Here is a 27,055-nt window from a genome sequence, read left to right on the forward strand (position 1 = left end):
TATAAGGCTGCTGAGAGACATAAAGACACAAATACATGAAAATTCATAAAGAAGATAATTCTCCCCAAGCATGCTCATAAATTTAATCTCAGGAAAAGTGATAACATGAATTTTATTGGACTAGACACAGTTCTTCTACTTTATAAGTCAAAACATATCAATAGAATAATGAGAAAAGTTCTGGGGGAGCAATCATAGAGGGTTAATCATAGCTGATTATAAAATACATAATAAAATTTGCATGAATAGACAGGGATACCTTTGGCATAGAATTTAAATAAATTCAGATAAATATGGGAATCTAGTATAAGATAGGCTTAACATTTCAAATCAAGAGGAAGATGGTTGATTTCTAAGTAAATAATATAGGACAACTACTCCTCTGGAGAAAAAAAAAATTTAAGCTAGATCCCTATATCACACTTCATACAAAAATAGATCTCAAGAAGATAAATAATTTTTAAATTTTTTTAATGTTTATTTATTTTTGAGAGAGAGACAGAGACAGAGCACAAGCAGGGGAGGAGCAGAGAGAGAGAGATGCAGAATCCCAAGCAGGCTCCAGGCTCTGAGCTGTCAGCACAGAGCCGGACCAGGAGCTCAAACTCACGAACTGAGAGATCATGACCTGAGACGAAGTTGGACGCTTAACCGACTGAGCCACCCAGGTGCCTCTAGAAGATAAATCATTTTAAGCATTAAAAATGATGGGGCGCCTGGGTGGCTTAGTCGGTTAAGCGTCCGACTTTCGCTTAGGTCATGATCTCGCGGTTCGTGGGTTCAAGCCCCGCGTCGGGCTCTGTGCTGACTGCCAGCTCAGAGCCTGAAGCCTATTTCAGAGTCTGTATCTCCCTCTCTCTCTCCTAGAAGTAAATAAAAAAATAAAATTAAATAAATAAATAAATAAAAATGAAAATACTTAAGAACTACAAAGTCCTGGAAGAACTAGAACGGGGAAGGCCTCCGTAGTGTGCTTTTAAAAAACAAAAAATCCACTAGAAGCAATGAAAAGAAAGATTAATTCATCCACATAAAAATTCGGCACCTGGGGGCACCTGGGTGGCTCAGTTGGTTAAGCCTCTGACTTCGGCTCAGGTCATGATCTCACGGTTTGTGGGTTCGAGTCCCGCATTGGGCTCTGTACTGACAGCTCAGAGCCTGGAGCCTGCTTCAGTTTCTGTGTCTCCCTCTCTCTCTCTCTCTCTCTATCCCCCACTCATGCTCTGTTTCTCTCTGTCACAATAATAAATAAACATTAAAAAAAATTTTTTAAAGAAAATTTGGCACCTGGGTGGTTCATTCGGTTAAGCGCGGGACTCTGGATCCCAGCTCAGGTCATGATCTCACAGTCCTCATGTGTTTGAGTCCTGCAACAAGTTCCATGCTAACACCAAGGAGACTTGGGATTCTCTCTCTGTCTCTGTCTCTCTCTCTGCCCCTCCCCCACTCACATTCACTCTTTCTCTCTCTCCCAAAATAAATAAATAAACTTTAAAAAAATTCTGTATGGAAGAAACACACAAGAGACAAATGGCAATCTGAGCAAAATTATTTGCAACTAATACCCTTAATGCAGACAGATCAAATACAAATCGGTATGAAAAAACAGTTTTCAAAAACCAAATAATAAAAATATTGGGACCACTCACAGGAAGGACATACAAATGGCTCTTAAATATCAAAAGTTATTTATCTTCCATTATGAGAAGAAAAATGTAAATTAAAACTATAATGATATCTTTTTCACCTATTAGATTGGCAACAATCTAAACTTTGATAATACAACACAGTCAGGGTGTAAGAAGAGACACTCTCAAACATGGCCAATTACAGTACTGAAACGTTATATGCCCTCTGTAGGGAGCAATTAGAGACAATCCAAAAAATGCTTAATGTGCATCAGTGTTGACCCAATTTCATTTCTATTCTCATGACCAACAGTGAGACTTACACGTGTATTCAATGACACACATGCAAAGATATTTATCTCAATCTTGTTTTTATTGATAACCAAAAAAAAGGAAAACTTAAGTGTAATAAGAAACTAATTATTATCTAGTTACAATGTGGACTGTTGTATGGCCTTTAAAAATAACGCAACAGCTTTATTTTTACTATTAGGTGCAGAGATGGGTTGGATGAGCTACACTGTTTAAAGGCCGCCCATTTCTACCATATTAAACCTGATACCTGACTGGATACCCATATATAGTCTCTTTGGGCTTTCATAGGCCCCTGACATTGCTTTTCTCTTAGTGGAGAAGGTTTAGACTGGATAGTCAGAGTTTTAATGGTATAGTGGTGAGCAGAGATTGGGTGGCTGGAAAGACCTTTAGACCTTTAAAATACATCCAAATCCGCATTAATATGTGAATATATATTTACATGGATGTTAGAACTGCTTAAATACAAACTCTAGACACAAATCTCAGGTATAGAGGGACCAACATTTCTGAACTAAAGCAAAGACTGGTTCACTAGAAAACACTTGAACAAAGAGAATCTGCAATTCATGCAGATGTGTTCTCAGTCTTGGCCTCTCTTCCATACATAGGTCTGGACCACAGGGAGGTTCATTTCCCTCTTCCCCTCACTCCTCCAGCCTTGTCTCTGATCCAGCTGCGACCATACCACTGCCTGCAGCAAATGCTCTGTGTATTACATGACTCACCGATTGGATTCTTAGGAGAAATTACAAAATAATGACACACCAACAGCCCAAAGATTTGTCTCCCCAGGTGCCTGTCCCCAAGCCAGTCCCTCTGTCCCCCAGTGCCCATGCTTGTAAATCTCCATACCCTTGGTTCCCAAGACTTACATCTAGTAGAGCAGCAAAATGCCTATAGTTTTAATTAATAAGCCTTTCTCGCTTTCTCCATAGTTGTCTAAAAATACAAAAAACTCCAAGGGTGTTTAATTTATACTCTTGAAATAGTTTATTTGCCTTCCTAGAAGGTACAACTGTCATTTTAGAAATGTACTTCTTTTCCCTTAAGCCACATCTATATAAACTATCATGACGATGCTTTGTACAAATGGTTTTGTTAGAAATAAATTCAGGCTTATAAAGTGTGCTCATTAGAAATTCTTTTTATGCCAAAGATGATTCTAAAATATTTTATATACCTTCTCATTGATTTTATGAGGTATTATATTAGAAGTCTCTTCTTACTTTCGAGCCTGCAAAGTACCTCAAAGTATAGTTGCAGTTTATATCTAAAGTGTGACAGAAGCTTTTTTATGAAACACTATACCTTCAGATACACAAGAAAATATCTCAAGTTGTTCCTGTGGGGGTTTTTCTCTACAATATTTAGCCTACATGACATAAAAATAACCATTTTAATTCAACATGCCCAGAATTGATCTTCCAAAGAAAATATTAAAATGACTCTAAACTCATTCAGAAACTCAAAGATAAACAGAAACAGCTGTTAAATGTCTCACAAGCTAGTCTGAGATTCATTTCAATTACCCGACAAAAGGTACCTCAGGTGTAACAGAGCATTTTCAAGTTAAATTTTATGTCCATTAGATATAAGCCTAGCGGCAAGTCTGAATTCCTTCCAGTTGTTACTTCCTTTATGTCTGATGGCATTTTCCTAATTCCCTGTTTAATTTTATTTTAGCTTTTATAGATGGTTGTAAAGTGAGCAAAATATAACAATTTACACAGCCTTCACTACCTGTGTTAAGGTCAACTTGACTTCCTATTGAAATTGTTTTCTAATACAGACATTTTGTTCATGGTTTTGTTCATGTTTCTGGTCACCATTTTTCCCTAACAAGAAAAGTGAAATACTATCTAATCACTCCAATGTTCCTGATGTGTAAATCTATATAAAGTAAGTCAACTTGCCCCCCAGTTCATAAAGCATTTGTATAGAAAGTAGGCAAAAAAATCTCTCCTTACAATTCTCAAGCCCTTCACCCCAAATCCCAATAACAATGCCATAAAGAGCCTCAAAGTATATATGCACACTGACTGTGTGAATTTGTTCTGTATCCTCTACATTAGGGCCTACAACCTACAACACACAGGCCAGTATAAACTGACCCATAACTACCCTCTTCTTCTCTAAACTGTGAGAGTAACAATTGAGAATACAATCTCTACCTCTCTCACACATGCACATTCACAGACTTTCATGTTGTCATATGCCTTGATCCCTCTCATAGACATCAATATGTGTCTAGACAATGACCACCCCAAAGAGACCCAAAATACCAGAATAATAAAGGTTGACCATATCGTGTATAGTAGAGGTAGACTACATCACGTGATCACCATTCTTGAGCACCTATTATGGGCCATATAAAGGTATTATGTGAATTATTTAACTTAGTCCTTACAACTATCTTGTGCAAAGTAAACACATGACCCCAGTTGGATAGAAGATGACAATGGGACTCAGAAAAGGGGGGAAACCTGCTCAATTCAAAGTTCTGTGTGTGTGTTCTTTCCACTGTTCCAGATCATAAAAGTGTATCAATTTCTCCCCCAACATAAAAATAACCTGCAGATGCCACTATGAACCTTTAAGAGGGCTCACGTTTCCTATTTTTGATGAAATTTCCTCATATTGAATACTGTTTATAAAAAATGAATTGCCTATCAGCTGAAGCTTAGAAGAACCTTGGCTTTTCCAAAGTTTTGTTGTAATGATAGTTCATTCAAGTAGCTTGTGACTAATGTGCTCTTTTCAAAGTGCACCCTTGGCACTCTTAGACTTTTAAACTCTCACTATTCAAAAAGAGAGGGTGTTTTTTTGTTTGCTTTGGTTTGATTTGGTTTGACACTTCACTCACTCAGTTGGTTGATGCTTAACCAACTGGGCCACCCAGGCGCCCCCCTAATCACTGTTTTTAAGACTGCATAGTGTTACTGCAAAATATGAACACTGCACCTTCAAATCAAGGATCTGAACAAGGTGCCCTCTGAAGGCCTGCTATCCCTACCAGACCTCTTAAAAGCTCATTAAGTGCAAGATAGTTTGGGTACAGTCTTTTTTATACTGACATAACAGAGCATTTTTTACTTTGAAAAAATCCTAAGCAGATGATTCAAGAAATGAGAGCTTTGGGGCACCTGGGTGGCTCAGCTGGTTGAGCGTCTGACTTCGGCTCAGTTCATGATCTCACGGTTCATGGGTTCGAGCCCCGCATCGAGCTCTGTGCTGACAGCTGGCTCAGAGCCTGGAGCCTGCTTCGGATTCTGTGTCTCCCTCTCTCTCTGACCCTCCCCTGCTCACACTGTCTCTCTCTCTCTCTCTCTCAGACTTAAATAAAACACTAAAAATTTTTTAAAAAATAAAGAAGACATGAGAGCTTTTCCCCTGAGACTAGAAACTATCATGTCCTCATTAAAGACTGTAGATACATTTACCAATTTCTTCTTTTATTATATCCTGATCAACAAATATAAAAGAGGGATCAAGAAAGGTCCCTGAACTCAAAGAATAACCACAAAATCCAAGTTTTCTAGGGATAAAGCAAAGCAATGGTATGTATGGGTATATCTTCCTTAGATCAAGTCAAACCAAAGGTACAGTTTTTATTACATCTAGCCCAGAATAATAGTTTAATGACAGACATGGTGCTTTTTGATTAACACTTTTTGGGTTGACAATTAATATTTTAATTTCTAGATATATAGTAAAGTGATTGATTACTTAATCTTAAGAAGGTTTTCAAACTTAGCACACCCAAGACATACCATACAATTAGAGAGTGATTTCCCAGTCCCAGAAATATAATTACTTATTTGTAAATAATATGTTGTACTTTTAACATTAGCCATTTCTTTATAATAATCTAGATATGAATGAAAATCAGCTCAAGATAGCTTATTACTTTGAAATTTGTATTTGAGTATACAAGAGATCACAGCTTTTATTTTTAATGGAAGCTAAATGGTGGGTTATCATTAAATAACTCAATTGTCTGGAATTAACCTCACTTTGTATCAACAAACCAGTAATTTATTTATACAAGAAATACAGAGCACCAGCTATATGTCAGGCATTGTCCGAGATGCCTAGACTCTATCACACAATAAAAGACATAAAGACCCTTGCCTGTTAGGAACAGAGGCAGACAAGTAACAATATACTATGTGAGTTATCTCCTGACTTAGAAAGTTGTAAGTGCTATTAGGATGAGGGGAGGTAGGGGCGCCTGGGTGGCTTAATCGGTTAAGCGTCCGACTTTCGCTTAGGTCATGATCTCACCGTTCGTGGGTTCGAGCCCCGCATCGGGCTCTGTGCTGACTGCCAGCTCAGAGCCTGGAGCCTGTTTCAGAGTCTGTGTCTCCCTCTCTCTCTGACCCTCCCCTGCTCACGCTGTCTCTCTCCCTCCTAGAAATAAATAAAAATATTAAAAAAAAAAAAAAGGATGAGGGGAGGTAGAGTGATGAAGACTCAGAGAGCAAGAAAAGAAGGTGTTTGGGGCAAGAGGATTTAGAGTGATGAAGACTCAGAGAGCAAGAAAAGAGGGTGTTTGGGGCAAGAGGATTTAGAACTCAGACTTGAAAGAGAGGAGGCATTTAGCCATGTGGAGTTCTGGAAGACAATCTCAGACAGAGGGAACAGCCAGTACAAATGCCCTAAGGTGGGAGGGTATCTGGCATGTTGGAGGAATAGAAAAGAAGCCATAATGGCTTGAGCAGAGAGAGGAATGGGAGAAGAGTAGGAAATAAGATTAGAGAGATAGCAGGGTTTGGATGGAATGGACAAATCAATTTTTTTGAGAGTTTAGATCACCACTTCATGTAGTATATTAAATTTCACATTATACCTGATAATAATACTCTCTTACTATCCTCCTGACAATCAATTTCTTACTGAACCTAATTTCATATTTCATATGACTGGTATAATTATATGATTCCACTTAATTTAGCATCCTCTATGTCTACATTCCAGTTTGCGACTGACAGTGAAAAGTGATTTTAAAAAATAAGGCAAGCCTTCAATTATTCAGTCAATTTGAAATACATTATGGAAGAAAATGCTCCGTGCTCATTCATGAGTAAAATAACATTGCTTTACAATATTTATGTTGTCAAAGGAAGACAGTATTTATAAATTTCAAACACTTCTCCAAGAATTAGATACTTAAGCTTGACAATGCAATGGTTTGGGTTTGTTTTTTAAGAAACCATCACATGATACTACCAGGAAAATGTCTTTTAAAAATATAAACCACATCTTTCAGAACATATAAAGAATTTGATAAATGCCAACACAGTTGTGCTTTCTTAAAGAACTATGTTGTCACACTGTCACCTAAACACATCTCTCTAGCCTGTCAGAATATACATGCTTCTACTGAAATAGGCGGTGTTATTGGAAGATTGAACAACCTAAGGAAGTGTTTGGTGATGTCCATAGTACAGAAACAAAAAAAGTCTAAGACTAGAGACAACTGACTTGGTGTGTTTATGATGAAAAGCAAGTTGGCCCGGAGCTTGTAAGAAGCAGCATTAAATTGGAAAGGCTTTAGGGCTCCTGCATAAGTAAAAGTGTAAGGATAATGGAAATAGAGGTGATCATACTCAACTATTCAATAAATATTTATTATTTATTATCTGCTAAGCCCTTCACTAGTAGCTGGCGATATAGTAAAATAGTAATATAGTAAAACAGTCATTGAATAGTCTAGTGATGGGAGACAAAGACTAAGCAAACCATTATGCAAACACACAAATCCTTTAGCTGCAGTTACTATCTCTCCTTGAAAGAAACTGTTCAGAATTTTGAATTGGTCACATATTATAGCTCCAGCACAGAGAACAAGACTGGCATACGGTAAATGCTCACTATGTATTTGTTTACTTACTCAATGAATCATGGAAAGGGAAGCATAGGATGGTAAGGGGAGCATAAAACAGGAGTCCTGACCAAATCCAGGAGATCGGTGGTGACAGTGAAGCTGAAAACTGTAAAATAAATAGAAAATGGGCAAAAGATAGGAAAGAAGGGAAAGGGCAAGAGGGAGGAGAGAATTCCTTTAGAGATAACAATTTATGGCATCAGGCCCTGAGGAGGGAAACTCAGTGCTTCTTAAGGAATTAAAAATAGAACTCACAGGTCCTGAGTTCGATCTGCGTATCAGGCTCACTGCGGTCAGCACACAGCCCACTTCTGATCCTCTGTCCCTCTCCTCTCTGCCCCTCCCCCACAGGTTCTCTCTCTCTCTCTCTCTCTCTCTCTCTCTCTCTTTGTCTCTCTTTGTCTGTCAAAATAAATAAATGAACTTAAAAAAATTTTAAGCCCACAGAGAGTATGTGCAAAGAGTCCCCCACCCCATACATACTCTTTCTGGGCTATTTTTAATTCCTTATTTGTGTTGGGAGTTGGGGTAGAGGGGATAAGTGGGGACAGGAGAGGGTGACTGACAGACCCATAAGCAAGGGCTAGATAATGCAAGGCCTTGGAGACTTTATAGAGTAGTAGTGACTTGACCTTAATAGCAGTAACAAACACTGAAAGATTTTAAAAGGAGGTATGATAGATTCATATTTGTAAGTGGTCATAGTGGCAATACAGAGAAATACATTTTAGAATTCTATAGTTGCTATAACACAAAATTTAGCATAAAAGAAAATTTTGGGACACTTGGGTGGCTCAGTCGGTTAAGCATCCAACAGTTGATCTCAGCTCAGGTCTTGATCTGGAAAAAAATCTGAGCAGAAGTTTCCTGAATTTGACTTAACAATAAAGAAAAATTTCTGATGGGGAGAATTTTAAAAATAGGAGTAGGCTATCAATGGAAGACATGAATTTTGACTCATTGGAAATTGTGGCAGGCAGAACTAAGATGGCCCTTTTCCTTGCTTTACTCCCCCAATTATGGTACATTACAGAGTAAAGAAATTTGGCAAATGTAATTCAGTTTACTAATCAGTTCACTTTAAAATACAACCCTGGTCCTGATGGGTTTAACCTTATCACATGAACCTTTTAGAAGCCCAGAGTTTTCTCCAGCTGGGAGCACAAGAAGTCAGAGAGATTTAAAGTGTAAAGACTATTCTATGTGATGGAGGTTAACCATTGCTGTCATGGAGGGTTCATGGGGCAAAGAACAGCCTTCCCTGGTCTTCCGCCAGCAAGAAAATAGGGGTCCCAGTCCTATAACTGCAAGGAACGGAATTCTGCCAACAATCTAAATGAGCCTGGAAGCAGGTTCTTCTCTGGAGGGTCCAATAAAGGGCTCTGCCCAGCAGCCAGTTAGATTTCAGCCTTGTGAGACTTCAAGCAGAGAACCCAGCTGAGCCCACATGGACCTCTGACCCAAGCATAACAAATGAGTATTGTTTTCAGCCATTACATTTGTGGTAATTTTTTCCACATCGTTAGAAAACCTTTGTAGATATCTTTAGAAACTGGATTACAGTGACCCTCTGAAAAGATTTAGTTAGAATTTCCTTCCTGTGTGTCCAATAGGTTATTTTGACATAGCTTAGGAATGAAAGTAATGATGATTTATTTAACTTTCTATTGTGGCAATTCTTACTCTGGCAAAATCTCTCATAAGGTATTTTGTGTACTTCTACCTACTTTGTAACTATTCTAGAAGACCATATAACTAGATAAATAGATAGATGATTGATAGATAGATAGATAGATAGATAGATACCAGAGATGTAAGGAATTGCCTGGCCTTGTCCCTACATCTTATCCTCATTTGCCACCATGTCCTAACCTTGCAGGAGAGATTGGTCACCTCCATCAACTAATGAGAGTAATAAAGCCACCTTATTTTCATGAGAAATAAATACCATACCAACAAATCAGTATCTCCCAGATAAGATGATAATATGATAAGAAGGCTTCTTTGCCTGGACACTTGCTTACCTTTGAACAATAAAAACTGACACTTGATTATACACAGGACTATTTAATATTCTCTGCCCTTCCATTGCCCACCCTTTCATCTTTTGTATACTACTCCCAAATTTTGCCTCTTTAAAATGCAGAAATAATAAAAGGAAATAATCTCTCAGATAACTACATCAACTATATTTGATTTACGATGTCAGAAGAGACAGGGAATAAAAGTTCATTAGAGTGGACCAACTCCTGTAAGAATCCCAAAATCTTGGTAACAACCTCAGCTGTCTTTGCCAGCAATTTATTTAATACGGGTTCACTGCAGAAACTTCACAAGCCAAATAGCATATAGGATAATATCTCTTAATGAGTCAATAAAGAAATAGCCTACTCCAAATCAATGACAGAGTAATCACACTATTGTTCTAGGCAAGGGGACATGAGAGGAATAAAGTTGAGGTGACTTTATAGAAGAGATGGCTGAGCCAGCCTTGGGCTGACATCCAGCAACCAGCACAAAAGCTAAAAGTCCCTTGTTACTAGAGCACATTGCTAGGGAACAAGGGTGACAGTGTTGATGGGTGAGAAGATTTTCGAGGGGCTGCTGCAAGGCGTTAGCCACTGCTGGTAAAAGGGCCACCTTTACTGTGGTGGGAGCTAATTGCCCCAAGGTCTTAAGAGAGCGATTTTAGATGAGCCAAGAGTTGCCTTGCCCAAACAGAACCTCTCAGTCTACGCAAACTCTGTATTTATAGTCAAAATGCTGCCTATCATTGTTGCTTCCATATATGCTTTTATTCATAAGCCCCCAGTGGAGTCCCTCAGAAGATGAACTACTGAGCTCTTCTCAGTGAGAACAGACGAGATGATGACATCCTGACACCGTTTACTTCATCTTATATCAAAACAAATTTACCTCTAAAACAACGTCTCTTTTTTTGTCTTTATCATAAATAAGTGGATTAAAACAACTTTGCGTAAGTTATAAACGGTGAATTTAAAATCACACCAGTACATGACGGGTACCAAAGTTACATTGTAAAGGAGTGTGTGCAATGGGAGATAATATGGTGTCCAATTTGGGAAAATACAATTGCCCACAAAGTCTATCCTAGAATCACTGAATTTCAGTGTTTGAAAGGACTTTGCAACTTAAAAAATGGCAGCCAGCAAACTGTGGTCTTTTGCCTGTTTTATTGAAATATAGCAAACCATACTAGGGTTGCTTTTCCAAGAGAAACCATATGACCTGAAAAGCCCCAAGTATTTATTTTGACTTTTATAGACAAAGTTTGCTGACTATAGATAGAATATTGATTAAATGTATGACCAATGGAGTTAGACTGCTAGGATCCAAATCTCCATTCTGCAGGTAGCCAGTTATATGGCTTTGGGCAAGTAGCTCCACCTCTAAACTACCACTATTGGGGAAAATAGTAAAGTCTGTCACTGAGTTTTGAGCATTAAATTAAAAAGGGCACCGTACTCACTCATAAATGCTAACTCTTCTTATTAGGATTATCTTAAAATATCAGCTAGGTCAATTGTCCACCCAAAGTTACAGATTTGTCTCCAAAGTGTCTTCTACTACAGATTTCAACAAATCTAGTGATGCAGGAACCTCATTTTAACTTTAATCATTCTATTAGAAAGTTCTTCTTTCCACTGCATTGAAATCTGTCTTTTTATAGCTCTATGCTATTAATTTGATCTTGAAGTGCTACAGAACATCTCTTTGAAATACCAGGATCTTCAAATCTTTGAGAAGGGTTTCTCTGAATTTTATCTAATCAAGACTACATATCCTCCAGTGCTTTTCATTATTTCTTCTAAAACACAGTTTGCATCCCTTTCTCACTTTGGTAATTGTTTTTAGAAGGAAATATAAAGTATTTACCTAGAAATTAGCATAAGACTTCCGACAGATAGATTCAGACCCTTACTCCCCAAACTCTCCACTTTATGGTGGTGATGTTTATTTTATGCTACATAGTCTCTTTCCATCCCATCCAATTTTGGAAGGGTTGATATTTTTAGATACAAAGACCTTATGTTTACCCTTTTTATGTTTAATCTAATATAGCTTCAGTCTCTCAACATCTTTCCAGCTGTTGATACTATTGTTTAGAATGTTCACTGCCCCTACCATCTTCGTATCATCTATGCATACTTCTGATGTTTTGATTTAAAAGATCAGTAAATATCCCATTAAATTGAAATCGATACCATGAATAGTCTTGAACTCATTTAGAGCAACAGAGTATTGTTTTAATAACTGAATTGCCTTTGCCCTTGGTCTTCTATCACCCTAATCACTGTATATTTACTAGTCTCACTTGGGGTGTCATTCCTTTTAGTGAAAGAAGTTGGAAGGAAATGTAAGCCAAGACATAAACAGCTTTCTTTCTCTCTTTCAATATTACACTTCAAGACAGGCTGTGTATCTGTATTAGTCAGGGTGCTTCAGAGAAACAGAGCCAACAGCATATGGATATATTTAGAGAGAGATTTATTTTAAGGAACTGGTTCATGTGATTGAGGAGCCATGGGAAGTCCAAAATCTGCAAGGTAGCCTGGCAGACTGAAGACCCAGAGAAGAGCTGCAGTTCAAGTCCAAAGGCAGTCAGCTAGCAGAATTCCTTCTTGCTAGGGGGAGGTCAGTCTTTGTTCCACTATGGTCTTCAACTCCTTGGATGAGGTTCAGCCCCATTACAGAAGATATAATGCTTCGCTCAAAGTCCAACTTAAGTGTTAATCTCATCCAAAATAAATAAATAAATAAAACACCTCCATAGAAACATCCAGAATAATGTGTGACTGGGCACTGTGGTGCAACCAAGTGACAAATAAATTAAACGTTATAGTAGCTAACTCTTTTAATCTTTTTCTTGAAATGAAAAATAGCTAAAAATCTAGCATATATGAAGTCTGGATATTTGTGTTCATAATTTGTCCTCTAATAGTTAAGTACACTGTTATATGAAACTGTGATTAAGTGTGTGTCTAAGTGGGTAGTCATGATAAAAAATAACCCATTAAATTTTGTTACCATGTATAAGTACATCAGTTTAACACATACCTTGAGTTTAATACTTCCTGAGTCCACATCAATAACCAGTCTTCTGTACCTAAGGTAGAGGGTAGGGGAAAATAGAATGCAGCAATGATTTAAGATGAGCCTTCTTGGAAATTTCAGAATCTAGATGTCACTTAAAGTATGGATATGTCTGCATTCCTTAATTCATTCCCCTATTTTTAAAATTCCATTTTTTATATTTTAAAATTTTGAAATGACATTTAAATTCCAATGCTATTTCTTCAAATGATTTTACAAGATTGTCAAAACAAATAGCTATATAAATAAGAAGATGTCTGAGCATTAAATGTCAGTGCAACACAATGTTTGCGAACAAATTCTACTAGAATGGAAAAATGCCAAGATGCTGTCTATGGAAATTAAACTTTACTAAACTAGTATTTTGAGTCTATATTTTTATGAATCTAGGTTTTGAAAAATGTGTGTTTTTTTCTTGGTTAACTATTTATGATAAATAGAAATTATTAATTTAGAGACTTTGAGCACTTCTAAGATTGTTTATGAATCTTACTAATAATTTCTCTTTTTAAATATGAATTGTACTGTTCTCTCTTATTATACTTTTAAATTTCCTCTCTTTAGGTTTGGATGTGTGGAGGAGAAATGTTTGATGTCCCATGTTCCAGAGTTGGTCATATCTACAGAAAGTACGTCCCTTATAAAGTTCCATCTGGGACCAGCCTGGCAAGAGTGAGTAACTGGGGATCAAAATAAGTTGGGCTTGATATGGCTTCCTGTAGGCAGCAGACCAAGCAGCCTCCTACACAGTATCATTTGTGACACAGACTGACAGGCACAGTCTGTTAGAAACAACTGACCGAAATAAAAGCTCCACCACTTACCATTATATTTGGCAGGCTTTAGTATATAAGGAGTTTCCCTGTTCCTCAGAGTTTGATTTCCATTCCTTAAGGAGGAATTAACTATGACATTAATTCGTGTTTTAATTGTTTCAAAGCGCTTTCACATACATTATATTTAATCTTCCTCTATACCTTCTGAGATTGGTATTCATATCCTTATTTTGTAGATAAGAAAACTGAGGCTTAACAAGGTGGCTTGTTTGTATTCAGATGAATGATGGAGAAGAGGGTTTAAGCCTGAGTCTTCAGAATGGATGTCCAGTACTCCCCCTGACCCCCTTCACGGAGCATAACAGGATACATAATAAGTCAGATGGAGAAAAGGGGAAATACGAGATGGGGAGAGGTGATTGCCCAACCTGAGATTTCTCATGTGCAACTAGAGCCAAAATGCCTGAAATTTTACCCCATTCTCAAAATCCCAAATTTGGCCAGTTGCAAGATGTTTTTTCAGATACTGTTTTGAATAAAACCTATTTCATAGGCTAAATGAAGAGATGCTCTTTTCTTTTGCCTTTTAGTATGTTTTCATATATATTCGGGAGAAAGTCACAACACCTTCCGGAATAATCCTGCAATTTCTGTGTTTTCCATGTCACTTTCTTCATAGCTGGGTTAGTTTTATTCACCACAGTATGTATCTACCACTGCAGAGATGCAATATATAGAAAAAAGTTGTTTTGCTACATCCCTTTATACAGTGTTCTCCTAGGAACTTAACCCTGAGTTATTCATTTGGGTTTTTTTGTTTTTTTGTTTTTTTTTTTTTTTGCTACTAAGGCAGCAATAGATAACTATTTGGATCTTTTATATAAAGTTCAATAAACTCACAATGTTCTTTAAAATATAAACTAATTCATCAGGTTTCATTAGAATATCAATCCCACCAAGGCAGAATTTTTTCCGTGTTATTTGCTACTACATGCCCAGCACCTAGAACAAGACGTGGCAGGCAATCAACAAATATTTGTTGACAGGCTTAATTAATCAGGAGGAAAAAACAAAACTAGAAAATGCTACAGGCATGTCTTACTAAAACTTAAACATTTCAATGAAGTACAAAAAGTTTTCTTTAAAAAAATTTTGTTTAATGTTTATTCCTTTTTGAGAGACAGAATGTGAGTCAAGGAGGTGCAGAGAGAGAGGGAGACACAGAATCTGAAGCAGGCTTCAGGCTTTGAGCTGTCAGTACAGAGCCCAACATGGGGCTCAAACTCATGAACTGTGAAATGATGACCAGATCTGAAGTCGGAAGCCTAACCAACTGAGCCACCCAGGAGCACCAAATTGACATTTCTAGTGACTCTTTTTGAGGAAAAAGGATTCTTTCTTATTCCATTTCTGAGATTGGCAACAGTATCCATTTTCTTAAGCTACATCCATAATCTTTTTTTATAACAGTTTGAGTTAATAGTAATGAGGTTATATCACATACATCTTTTTTAAAATGTTTAATTTATTTTTGAGAGCGCACAAGTGGAGGAGGCTACAGAGAGAGGAGGACAGAGGATCTGAAGCGGGCTCTGCACTGACACCAGTGAGTCCAACATGGGGCTTGAACTCACGAACTGTGAGATCATGACCTGAGCCAAAGTCAGACACTCAACCGACTGAGCCACCCAGGTGCCCCAGCATCACATACACCTTGAAGGGAAATAGTCGTATTATTACTCCCTCCTCAAAAGTTTAATAAAGTAGTCCACTAAGTAGCTACAAAAATATGCTATTTGAAAAAAAAAAAGCAATCACAAAATCACAAAGCAATTACAGAGCTGTATGTTGGCTAAAGACGTATGATTTAATTTTGTCATAAGACTTAACACATATGAATCTCCAAATGCATTCAGGAAAACAAAAAGAATTCACTAAAAGGTACAGTTTTGGGCACATATCACAAATCAGCCATGTGGGTATCCTAAATCATAGCAGCTGAAACTACCCCAACAGTCATGATGTTGTCACTTGTCCCTCTGACTCCCTCGTATGTTCCCAGCTGTGCCCCAATCTATATCATTCATTCGCAGGATGGATGGAGTATGTGCTTGGTTTGTAGTCAAAATTAGAATGTTCAAACTGGAGGGGAAAGTTGTGCTGATCCAGAAGGTGTATTTTCAAAAAATAAAACTGCTCATATATTTTCAAGAAAGAAATGAAGTACTTTTTCAAGGACTGTCAAATATAGGAAAGCTAGGGCTGGCACATAAAATTTCCAGCAAAAAGTGAGTGTTCCTTCAAAGGAAAAAAAGTCCATAATTCTGAATTTTAATCTTTTCCACTTAAATTTTACTTGAGGGCTCATTTTCAGTTTTTTTCTAAACTGCTACAGCAATCAGAAAGTCATAAATATTGAAGCTCAACTGTCAGTCTAAGGTACATTTCATGATATTTTAAATAAAAAAATAAATTAAAATGAAAAACAATTCTGATTTTTGTGGGAGAACCTCAACTGCCTGCTACCCCGTTGTCATTACTAAATCATCAGAAATGATGAGAGACGTTAAGGGTGTTTCAGATGCAGAGCCATGTCTATTCCATAGATAGTTAATCTCTCCAGCCTCATTAAGAAATGGAGAAGATGGAGATTTTAACTCTAAAGTCTTGTTGTCTTATTTCACAAAGCTCGTTTAATCCTTCAAATATGTGCACCTTTTATTTATGTACCTATGTAAACTGAGGATTCCAGCCAACTTACACACACACACACACACACACACACACACACGTGTGTATAGTCCTCTAAATAGCTCACAAGTGTGTATTATTGAAATGAATTCAAATAATTAGTACCTTCTATTTACCTAGCATTACAGTCTGGTTGGAAGAAACAAGATAGCCATGTGTGAAACCACGAGAGGACAATACAGTACAAGTAGTTGTTCAAATGTATCATAAAGATATGTATCCTTAGAGGGAGGAGGAGGGGAAAGGGCTGCCAAAGCTGTTGAATTGAGAGGACCTTCAAAGATACCTCAGTTAAATGAACAGATTTCAGAGAATAGTAGTTCCCAAGCTCAGGACCAGTGACCAGAACAGTTCCTGGGCCAGTTTTCATCCAGCCTCAGTGAATAGAGAAAAATAAGAATCACAAAGCTACATATATTCAATTTAATAACATCCTTTTATGCAGCAATTGGAGGCTTTTGGTTTTTTGGGGTTTTTTAACTGCAGAACACAAGATTGATTTTTATTAATGCCCTTATTTGGCAAAAATAAAAATCATCATCCCTCTGGCAGTTTAAAAAAAAAAGAGAGAGAGTGAGCAGCTCCTCAAGGAAAGGCCCACGGAGCCTCCCCACAGGCGGAAGTGACTGAGGGGAAGATGGGTGGAAGTCTCTCCAAGGAGAGCCTTCTGACGGATTGTGATGTGTACCACACTCTGCTGAAGGAGCATCAATTGCTGACACCTCACAGATCTCCCTGTGAATGCTAGTGTGTTTTGGGACAATCACAGTCACTGGACCTGAGACCAGCGGTCTTATGAACAGGGACATGACAGAGGTGCAGAGCCATCACTTCATGGAAAACATACTAGCTCAATTGAAGCACAAGAGCAGTCCCACGGATGCAAGCTGGGCCAAGGGAGTTTCCCCAGGAGGATCCTAAGCCAGTAGGGGGCGTTGCTGCAGGCTGGGAATGGGGCAGTCCTAGAAGCTCACAGGCTGTCCTCCCTGGCTCCAAAGTTTGCAAGGGATGCAAGCAACAGAATGCAAAATCAGGGAGCTGTATACTTCCGTGGTTTACCACTGACATAGTATTAATACCTTTTTCTTTTCTAAAATGCCATCTTGCATCCAAGTTTTGAGAGAAATCCGTAAAAGGAAAGAAGTCAAACCCTATAAAAATCCTATTGCACTGGATGGCCTATAGAACCTGAAAATGCAACTCTCATTAGAAAGGACAAGGTTAAATGTCAAGTGAATAGAGTGGGATTGTGAACTGAGACACATCGGTCCGAGGTTTAACCCTCCTACCAAACTGACCCTTATGGGAAGGCTTGGAATAACCAAGAGCAGCTGGAGGGGAAGGGTACAGGCTCCAGCATGAGCAAAAATACCCATAAGAAGGAGCAGGTGCAGAGAGTGAGAAAGGACTGTTTGGGACCTGTGGAGCTAACCTGGGAATGTACATTGGGGGCTGACTCTGGAGGACCCCGTGTGCAGACCACATGTGTTTTTCTTATAAATTGTGGGAGGTACAGTTTTGGGACAGGAAATGACAGGATAAAAATAAAAGGGATAATGTGGCAGTTAAGAAGCCAACTCTTGGTTTTGGTTCAGGTTCTGATCTCACAGTTTGTGAGTATGAGCCCTGCGTCAAGCTCTTCACTAACCGGGTGGAACCAGCTTGAGATTCTCTCTCTGCCCCTCTCCTGCTCATTGTCTCTCTCTCTCTCTCTCTCTCTCAAAATAAGCTTGAAAAATATTAAAAATAAAATCAAAATAAAAAGAATAAAAGTGTTCAACAGATCAACCAACAAGTAAATATTAAGTGGGAGAAAGACTAAGGGAAGTAAAATTTTGAACTCAAGAAGCACTTGTAAAGAAAACTTCCCGGAAGGTTTTTATTGATTTGCCATGCTGTGCAAGGAGAGAGAGGTCAAATGTGGTTAAGAGCTTTTCATCATATACAGAAATGCTGATGCATAGGAGCACATGTACCCCAATGTTCATAGCAGCACTCTCCACAATAGCTAAAACATGGAAAGAGCCTAAGTGTCCATCAACAGATGAATGGATCAAGAAGATGTGGTTTATCTATACCATGGAATACTCCATGGCAATGAGAAAGAATGAAACCTGGCCATGTGTAGCAACATGGATGGACCTTGAGGGTGTTATGCTGAGCGAGATAAGTCAGGCAGAGAAGGACAAATATCACATGTTTGCACGTATAGGAGGATTAGGAGGAACTTGACGGAGGAACAAGGGGGAGAAGAAGGGGGGAAATGGTGGGGGAAAGGGAGAGAGGCAAACCATGAGAGACTCTTGAATGCTGACAAAAACTGAGGACTGATGGATGTGGGGGGGAGGAGGGATGGGCATGGAGGAGGGCACTTGTGGGGATGAACACTGGGTGTTATGTGGAAACTAATTTGACAATAAACTATTTGTAAAAAAAAAAAAAAAAAAGAGCTTTTCATCATAGCTTCTAAGAAAAAACATATCCGTACAAAAAAATGGAGACATGAGAAAGCAGAAGGGGGAAGATGCTGAGATTAGTTTTAGATAAGGAGGGTGATAAGCGACCACCTTACATGAGTTCAGGGAGGGCCGGATCTCGGAGACGTGCAGACTTCCCATCTAGAATTCTGAGTGCCCACAAAAATCAGATTTTCTATACCACTAAATGTTCATTTCTGAACAACAACAAAAAAGGAATTTATCATGCCAGGTATTGTGCTAGACTCCAGAAGTATAAATGATGAACAAGATAAATAAAAACTTTAACTTCTGATAAGTAATGACCCCGATTAGGACAGTCAAGTGGTGTCCACACAATCCATCAATTTACACATGACTATCCGAGCACCACAAGGGGGCGCTAAGGGTTAAATAAACATGACTAAACTCACTATGAACTGAGATCTATATCTTATATACTTATTTCTAAACTGTTTTGTGGAGATTATAATATTATTGTTGCAATTACGATTTTACATAAGAGGAAGTGTATTTCATATAACATATGTGTTATATGTTATTTAACACATAGCAATATGTGTTCTGTAGTAATAGAATATAGTTAATGATCCTATAGGCAACACTGTGATCTACATCCAAGTTACAAATATTTTTCACCTTATGTATTTCCTTAGGGTTTCTTGGCAGAAAGCAATGATCTTTGAAGATGTTCTATGGTTACTGTACTTCATGGGCATGAAGGTTAAATCTGAGTTCTGAGGGAAAAATGGTAATTTTACTTCTATCAGCTATGAAATGACCTCTTAACTTACTTTCCAAGTTGTCTTTCTTCTGGTGTCATAACTCTGGTGACATCCAGTTCTGCTGACTCCATAGATCATCTCAGACCATTGAAATTGGTTGGAGTGGAGACAAGTAGAGTTGAAGAGGAGTAAAGGGGAGTGTTTCTATGTCGAAGCCCAGCCACCCCAAGTCGATTAGGGGGTGCTTCCTCATCGTTCACCCAGGCATCAGCTATCCTGATCTGAAGTAGCTGAAATGGAAGAACACAAGATCTGACACATGCAGGCCTCCCTTGTTTATGTCAGAAAAAATATATCAGTCAAGGAAAAGCTTTAGCAAGACCAAAATGACTACTTTGATATCAGAAAATGCAATCACCAACAAGACTATAAAGTATGGTGATGAATGGGAAATCTGCTCCCACAAATTGACCTTTCTCCCCTGATGATTGTAAATCAGTTTACTCTCATAAAACCATCCAACAAATAAGAACTGTAGCATGACAACCTTAACCATCAACAGCAGCCAGCACTTCTTCCTATTGCTCTGAAAACTATAGAGTTCAGGTGCTTTATTTGAAACTATTATTGAGTTCAGGGACACAGTGGCCTATCATGGGTTTTCTCCCGAAAGCAGAAAATGATGAATTCTTCCCAAAAGACTCAGCCTGCATAAATGGCTAGGACTTCCATGCAGAAGCAGTTCCTCTGAAAACAATAACTATCTCTAATTCTTCTTTACATATAACAAAACAGGCAACAAGGCTGTCTAATACTTAGGGCCGGAACTAAATATGATTCACGTACTGCAATCGTTTGTTAGTTTCTCTCCCTTCTTGGCCATATTTTAGAATATAATGTCTTCTATTTACATGGGGCTTTTTATTTAAGAAGTCCAACCATCTTCCATAAACAATATTTCATTATTCTTCATGAGAGTCTCCCTAAAAAACAATCATAAGTTTACTATGTGATGATAATGATTCAGTCCATCATTAAGATATGATGAGTCCATTGCATGTTATAAAGATAAGGGGCTAGCCTCAACAAAGACCCAGGCTAGAGAAATTTCTCACTAAATATTTATTAATTGCCTACTATGGAGACGCACTGAGTATGCTACATGTCTTAAGCCAGTAGCATTGAACTCTTCCTGTTAGATCAAGCCACCCCTCTGTAACAGAAAGTCGTATTACTCAAGGACATTGCCCCACACTGGAGATAAGTTTCTGGTACACAACACCAGAAAAGCACTCATACTCAGCCTTTAATAATATCCCAGTTTTTAACACTTGACATTTTATGCTTGCACTGCATAAGAGGGAAACAAGGCAAAGTAGAACTACTCTGTCTGCCAAGGACCTAGAGAGAGGAGATGGGAAAACATGAAACAAACTTACTTCTCGCTGCTTGGCCCTTATTTGTTCCCTTAAGTCCTAAACCAGTGGTATCAGAATGTTTTTTAAGTCCTCCACTTTTTTTGTCTGTTTGCTTAACAAGTAATAACAGAATCACACATTGTCTTTAAAAAAATTTTAAACAATATGGAGGTAAAACAGGGAATGTTTATACCAAACCTAGAGACACTAAAAAGAAAGTGAAAAATATGAAAAGAACATGTGAGGGAAAGACAACATTATTTGAAAACCCAGCAATTCTCCACAAAGCTTCTCAAAACTAACTTTTAGTTTGATTTTCTTTCTATTTATTTGCTCTATATATTGCCCCCCAAACTCCCACAGGTGCTATCATCTTCCCAACATTAAAGCATTCTGCTCCATTTAACTGTTCCAAATATCCCTCATTGCTTTCCCAAGTTTAGCTCAGCTATGACTTGTGAATCAAGTATCTAACACTTTCTGAGGTGCAAAACAGAGCTTGGAATTGAGACAAGCTATCTCTAAGCCAAAAGGACAAAATTCAGCATTTCCTGAGCTATCTAATGAGGACCAACATTTCACATGAGTTTTTTGTTGAGCCTATTGGAACATTTTATAAAGTAAATATGATTTATTTAAATGGGGATCCTAGGTATTTACATGACAATTAGCTGCCATGAGTAATCATACTCTTACTTTGTCATTCTTAACAAAATTAAAATGGGAATTATTTTCTCTTTCCGGTGGTCCTTTTTCCAGTCTGCTTTTGGCTACTCCTTCCCCTACCTAAAGTGCCTTTGCACTTTACGTTGTTAGTTAGTATTTGTACAGCTTTCTTTTTTCAAAGCACTTGAGAAACTACATGGTGAGCCCATTTGTGGACCAGGGGGGATTATAATTGCGTTTTTATCATTATCCCCATTAGAACTGAACATTTTCCTGCATTCACAGCTCCATTGGAGTCTCAGAAAGGAGAAAGCTTGCTTAGATAAAATAGGTCCCTGCTGCTACAAAATTAAGCTACTGAAATTTAAGCAAATTTAAATATTTAGCATGCCATAATCTCAATAACCGAAACTGCAACTCTTGCAAGAGGGAGCTGGGCTGGCTGCTTTATGACTCCACCTTTCAGGACCCCAATGGGATGATGAAGCCACAGGAGTACCTGAATAGGAGGGTCTCATTTTGTGGAATTAGCTTCTTACCGAAAGATGTGTAAATGCACAGTGACACTGTGCTTGAGGCCTCTGCCATTTCATTTCCATTCTAATTACCTTTGTTTCTAATAGTTTCTTAGTTCATGACAGGAATTCCATTTCCAGGGATATTAATGTACAACATGGCAGCCATAGTCAGTAATATTATGCATATTTGAAAGTTGCCAAAAGGAAAGAAAATTGTAACTTTGTATGATGAACTGATGATAACTAGATCTATTATAGTGATCACTTTCCAATGTATACAAATATCGAATTATTATGTTGAGCACCTGAAACTTAATATGGTATATGCCAATTTCACCTTAATAAAAAAAATCCATTTCCAACATCAATTCCAGCCAGCCCAAGTATATCTCCTTTTGATGTTATATTTGAGACGAAGAAAAGAGTTCCATTTGATATTCTATAAACAGAAATGGTCAAAATCAACTGCCAGCTTTGTGGTTTCTGGATGCTTTTAGTGTTCTAATTCTGAAAACAGTTTATAAAAATAAAATTTAACAGATGACCTAAACTTTTAACAGATATAATTTCCAACCTAAGGACCCTACATGAGCTGTTAAAAACATATAGGAGGGGTTTTTTGCCTGTTTTGACAGTATGAAAAATAAAACAAGGCCTACTTATAACAAATGGAATTAATACTGTAGCAACCTTTAGTTTAACCACAATTTGCTTGTGGTGAATATTCATGTGATGTAACAAAACACTTGATATTCTCTTTGGTCAATGTTTGGAAGTGCTGACTGTGATTTATTTTTTTTAAGGTAGTAATTGTATTAATAATAATTAGTTACAAATAAGACCACACTGCCTTTTATACTCAACTGGTAACAGCATGAGACACCATTGGCTTGATTGCCAGAAATGAGCACCCTTCAGATTATCTCCCTGATGTGTCTAGACCTCCCCAAAACGCTTACTCCCACATGCTTACACACCTGTGTTGTCAGAAGCAGTACCCACTCTGCCTCACCCGTGACTTGCTTCTTTGTACTCCCACTTGTCTCTTTCTTGCCTGTGAAGCTCTGGAGAAGCCAGACCTCCTCCACCGTTCACAAGAAGAGCATCAACAGCTCATGGTGCTGCCTCTGGAGAAACCAGCACTTCAGTTCTCAGAGTGCCAGAGCTTGTCTGAGTCCTGGATAAACTCGGGACGGTTATCTTTTAGCTTTGGGCCATGCACCCTCACTTGAACACTAAAGACCTCTGTTTATATTAAGCTTCCCTCAATAATTCCAACAGCTACTGGTTGTCTCCACTTTCTCCAAATTTCAGAAAGCCAATGATGAAAAATAATTCCATCATATTCTGATCCTCAATCTCAGCCAAAAATGGTTTTAAGGATTAAAAAAATAAATAAAAAAGACAAAACAAAATAGAAACCATGCTTTCACTTTGGTCCTATCATACCATGTTTTGCTTCAGAGGTTAGGCCACAAAAGCACTGCTGTTTCCACCTTGATCTCTTGGATGACTTGATGTGGGGAAACCCCTCATCACGTCTTTATGGACACTCAACAGCTTTGTAGAGGCCCATAAAGGGGAAAATTGAGTCCTCCTACCAATAGCAGGCACTAGTTTGTCAAACATGTAGCCACTTTGGAAGAAGATCTTCCAGCCCCATTCAAGCCTTAAAATAATTATTTCCTTAGCAAAATCTGACTGAAACTCCTGAAAATCCAAGCCAGATTGCCCAAACCACTCCCTAGTTCCTGACCACATAAACTGTGAAAGAATTTTTTAAAAGGTTTATTATTATTTTAAAATATTCCATTTGAGGGTGATTTGTTATGTATTGATAGAGAACTATAAGACAGCTCTTTCTGTTTGACAGTTCCTCATCAGCAACAATCAGCCCAACTTTATCTTTAAGGGACATGATTACCAACTTATGCTTAAACACTAGGCAAGGCTATGCCTCAAAGATACTGTCAATAGGTATCAACAGAATGAAAAGGCAACTCAATTAATGGCAGAAAATATTTGCAAGTCATATATCTGATAAAGGGTTAATATACAGAATATTTAAAAAAACCTCTACAACTCAACAACAGTGAAAAAAACAACCTGATTTAAGAAATGGGCAAAGGACTTTAATAGACTTGTCTCCAATGAAGATATACAGATAGCCAATAAGTATATGAAACAAGATGTGCAACATCACTAATCATGAGGGAAATACAAAACAAATCCACAATGAGATACCACTTCACACCCATTAAGATGACTATTATTAAAAACAAACAAACAAAAAAACCTAGAAAACAGAAAACATTGAATGTTGGAAAGGATGTAGAGAAAGTAGAACCCTTGTACATAGAGGAAATGTTAAATGTTGCAGCCACCATGGAAAGCAGTGTGGAGTTTCCTCAAAATATTAAAACTACAATTACCATATGATCCAGTGATTCCATTTCTGAGTAATACACAAAAGAATTGAAATCAAGGACTCAAACGGATATTTGTACACACATGTTCATAGTAATAGTCAAAACATAGAAACGACCAAATGTCCATTAATAATAAATGGATAACCAAAATATGGTATATACATACAATGGGTTATTATTCAACCATAAAAAAGGGGGAAAATTCTAACAATACTACAAAATGGATGAATATTAAAGACATTATACCAAGTGAAATATGCCAATCACAAAAGAACAAATGCGGCATGATTCCTCTTATATGAAATATCTTACATATTCAAATACATAGAAACAGAAAATAGAATGGTGGTTGTGAGGGATTGAAGAATGAGGAAATGGGGAGTAATTGGTTAATGGATTTAGAGTTTCAGCTTAGGAAGATGATAAGAGTTATGGAAATGGATGGTGGTGATGGTTACATAACCATGTGAATTTTTTTGTTTTCTTTTTTGAGAAAAAATTAAGGTGTTTCATTTCTTTGTGAAAATACTCATCAGAAGTAGCTATCCATTCAACTGTATTTCACATAATTTATGCTAAAGAGTGAGCATTTTTTTTCTATGACTTGGCAAATTATAATATTCTTTTTTAGGTTTTGGGTCACCTTCCAATATTTTATCCCTTAGGCTCTCAATGCTGTAAAATATCTACATGAGTTCCTGTGATATGAAGTTTTTGCTGGTGTCACTTTCTCTGGGATTACCTTATCCTTTCCATCATAAGCATTTCCTTCATTTATGACAATATATACTCTGGCTAAATTCCCTGGCTACATATCTAGAGTCTCTCAAATAACAACAATGTTAGAATTTCAATGGAGAGTCATTTATCCTAGAAATTCTGTTTCAACTTCACCTTCAGCATTGCCACTTTTTGCTTCTTTACTGCTCTTCAATCTTTGTTAGCCAATTCTCTCATTTTGATTACCCATTTTTGTAAAATGTCATGCCATGTTTATCTATAGGAAATAAGGATGCAATACAACTGTGTGCTTTACTGTCTATGTGTGAACTAAACAGCAGATGTGCAATGATCGATCACCAATAGACTTTGAAAGAAGTGATGTAATTGGTCACTGATCATCATATGCATTTATTAATTACATAGTGATTTGTGGTTTGAAAAGCTAACAGTAACACATGTTCGTTATATAGTTACTCACAGGTAACATACCACAACAACTGAAATCTGAACTGTGTTGTTGGAAGCACAAGAATGTTTTTAATGGCGCTGAATTGCACATTTAAAAAAGGTCAAAAGACAAATTTTATGTTATGTATATTTTACCACAATAAAAAAAAAGTAGGCAAGCTGATTCTAAAAGTTATCTAGAAATGCAAAGGACCTAAGACAGTCAAAATAACTTTGATAAAAAACAGACTGGGAGGACTTATATGACCCAATTTTAAGACATTAAAAAACTACGATAATCATGCTAGTAGTATTGATAACAAAGGATTAATGAAAGAAAATAGAGTTGAAATAGATTTTTGCATAGGGTCAAACATTTCTAGAAAGAAAAAAAACAAAGAAAAATTGTGAAGTTGGACAGCTATGACACTGTAGGCACTTATACTTAGAAGAAAAGATTGATAAATTGTATTCCATTGAAATTAGGATCTCCTGCTCTTCAAAAGGAACTGTTAAGAGAATAAAAACATAACTACAGACTGGGAGAGAATATTTACAAATCATATTTCCTTGTAATGTAGTTGAAAATCAGGGAGCATGATGCCTTCAACATTATTCTTTTTCCTCAAGATTACTTTCACTATTCAGGGTCTTTTCTGGTTCCACACAAACTTTAGAATTGTTTGTTCTATTTTTATGAAAAATACCATTGAAATTTTGATAGAGATTGCATTGAATCTGTATATTGCTTTGGATAGTATGGACATTTTAACAATATTAATTCTTCCAATCCACGAGTACATCTTTCCATTTATTTGTGTCTTTTTCAGTTTCTTTCATAAATGCCTGTGGTTGTCAATATACAGATTTCTCATCTCCTCAGTTAAACTTATTCCTATGTATTTTATTCTTTTAATTTCAGTGGTAAATGGTACTGTTTCCTTAATTTCTCTTCTCATAGGTTGTTATTAATTATGGAAATACAACATATTTTTGTGTATTGATTTTGTATCCTGCCATTTTACTGAATCCGTTTATTGGTTCTAATAGTTTTTGATGAAGTTTTTATAGTTTTCTACATATAATGTCATCTGCAAATAGCAATAGTTTTACTTCTTCCTTTCCAATTTGAATGTGTTTATTTTTTCTTGCCAAATTGCTCTATCTGGTATTTCCA

The 27,055-nt window shown here is 37.3% G+C and overlaps 1 protein-coding gene across 1 annotated transcript in view; it reads left to right on the forward strand.

Moving 5' to 3' along the window:
- GALNTL6 (polypeptide N-acetylgalactosaminyltransferase like 6) overlaps nt 1-27,055 on the forward strand; it is a 212,900-nt gene that overhangs the window by 104,093 nt on the left and 81,752 nt on the right. Inside the window, exon 5 of the mRNA XM_039243223.1 lies at nt 13,513-13,620. Coding sequence (XP_039099154.1) covers nt 13,513-13,620 — 108 coding nt within the window. The remainder of the gene's footprint in view (nt 1-13,512; nt 13,621-27,055) is intronic.

This window comes from Hyaena hyaena, unplaced genomic scaffold (genome assembly GCF_003009895.1).
Source record: "Hyaena hyaena isolate Hyena2069 unplaced genomic scaffold, ASM300989v1 scaffold_226, whole genome shotgun sequence".
Classification (NCBI taxonomy): domain Eukaryota; kingdom Metazoa; phylum Chordata; class Mammalia; order Carnivora; family Hyaenidae; genus Hyaena; species Hyaena hyaena.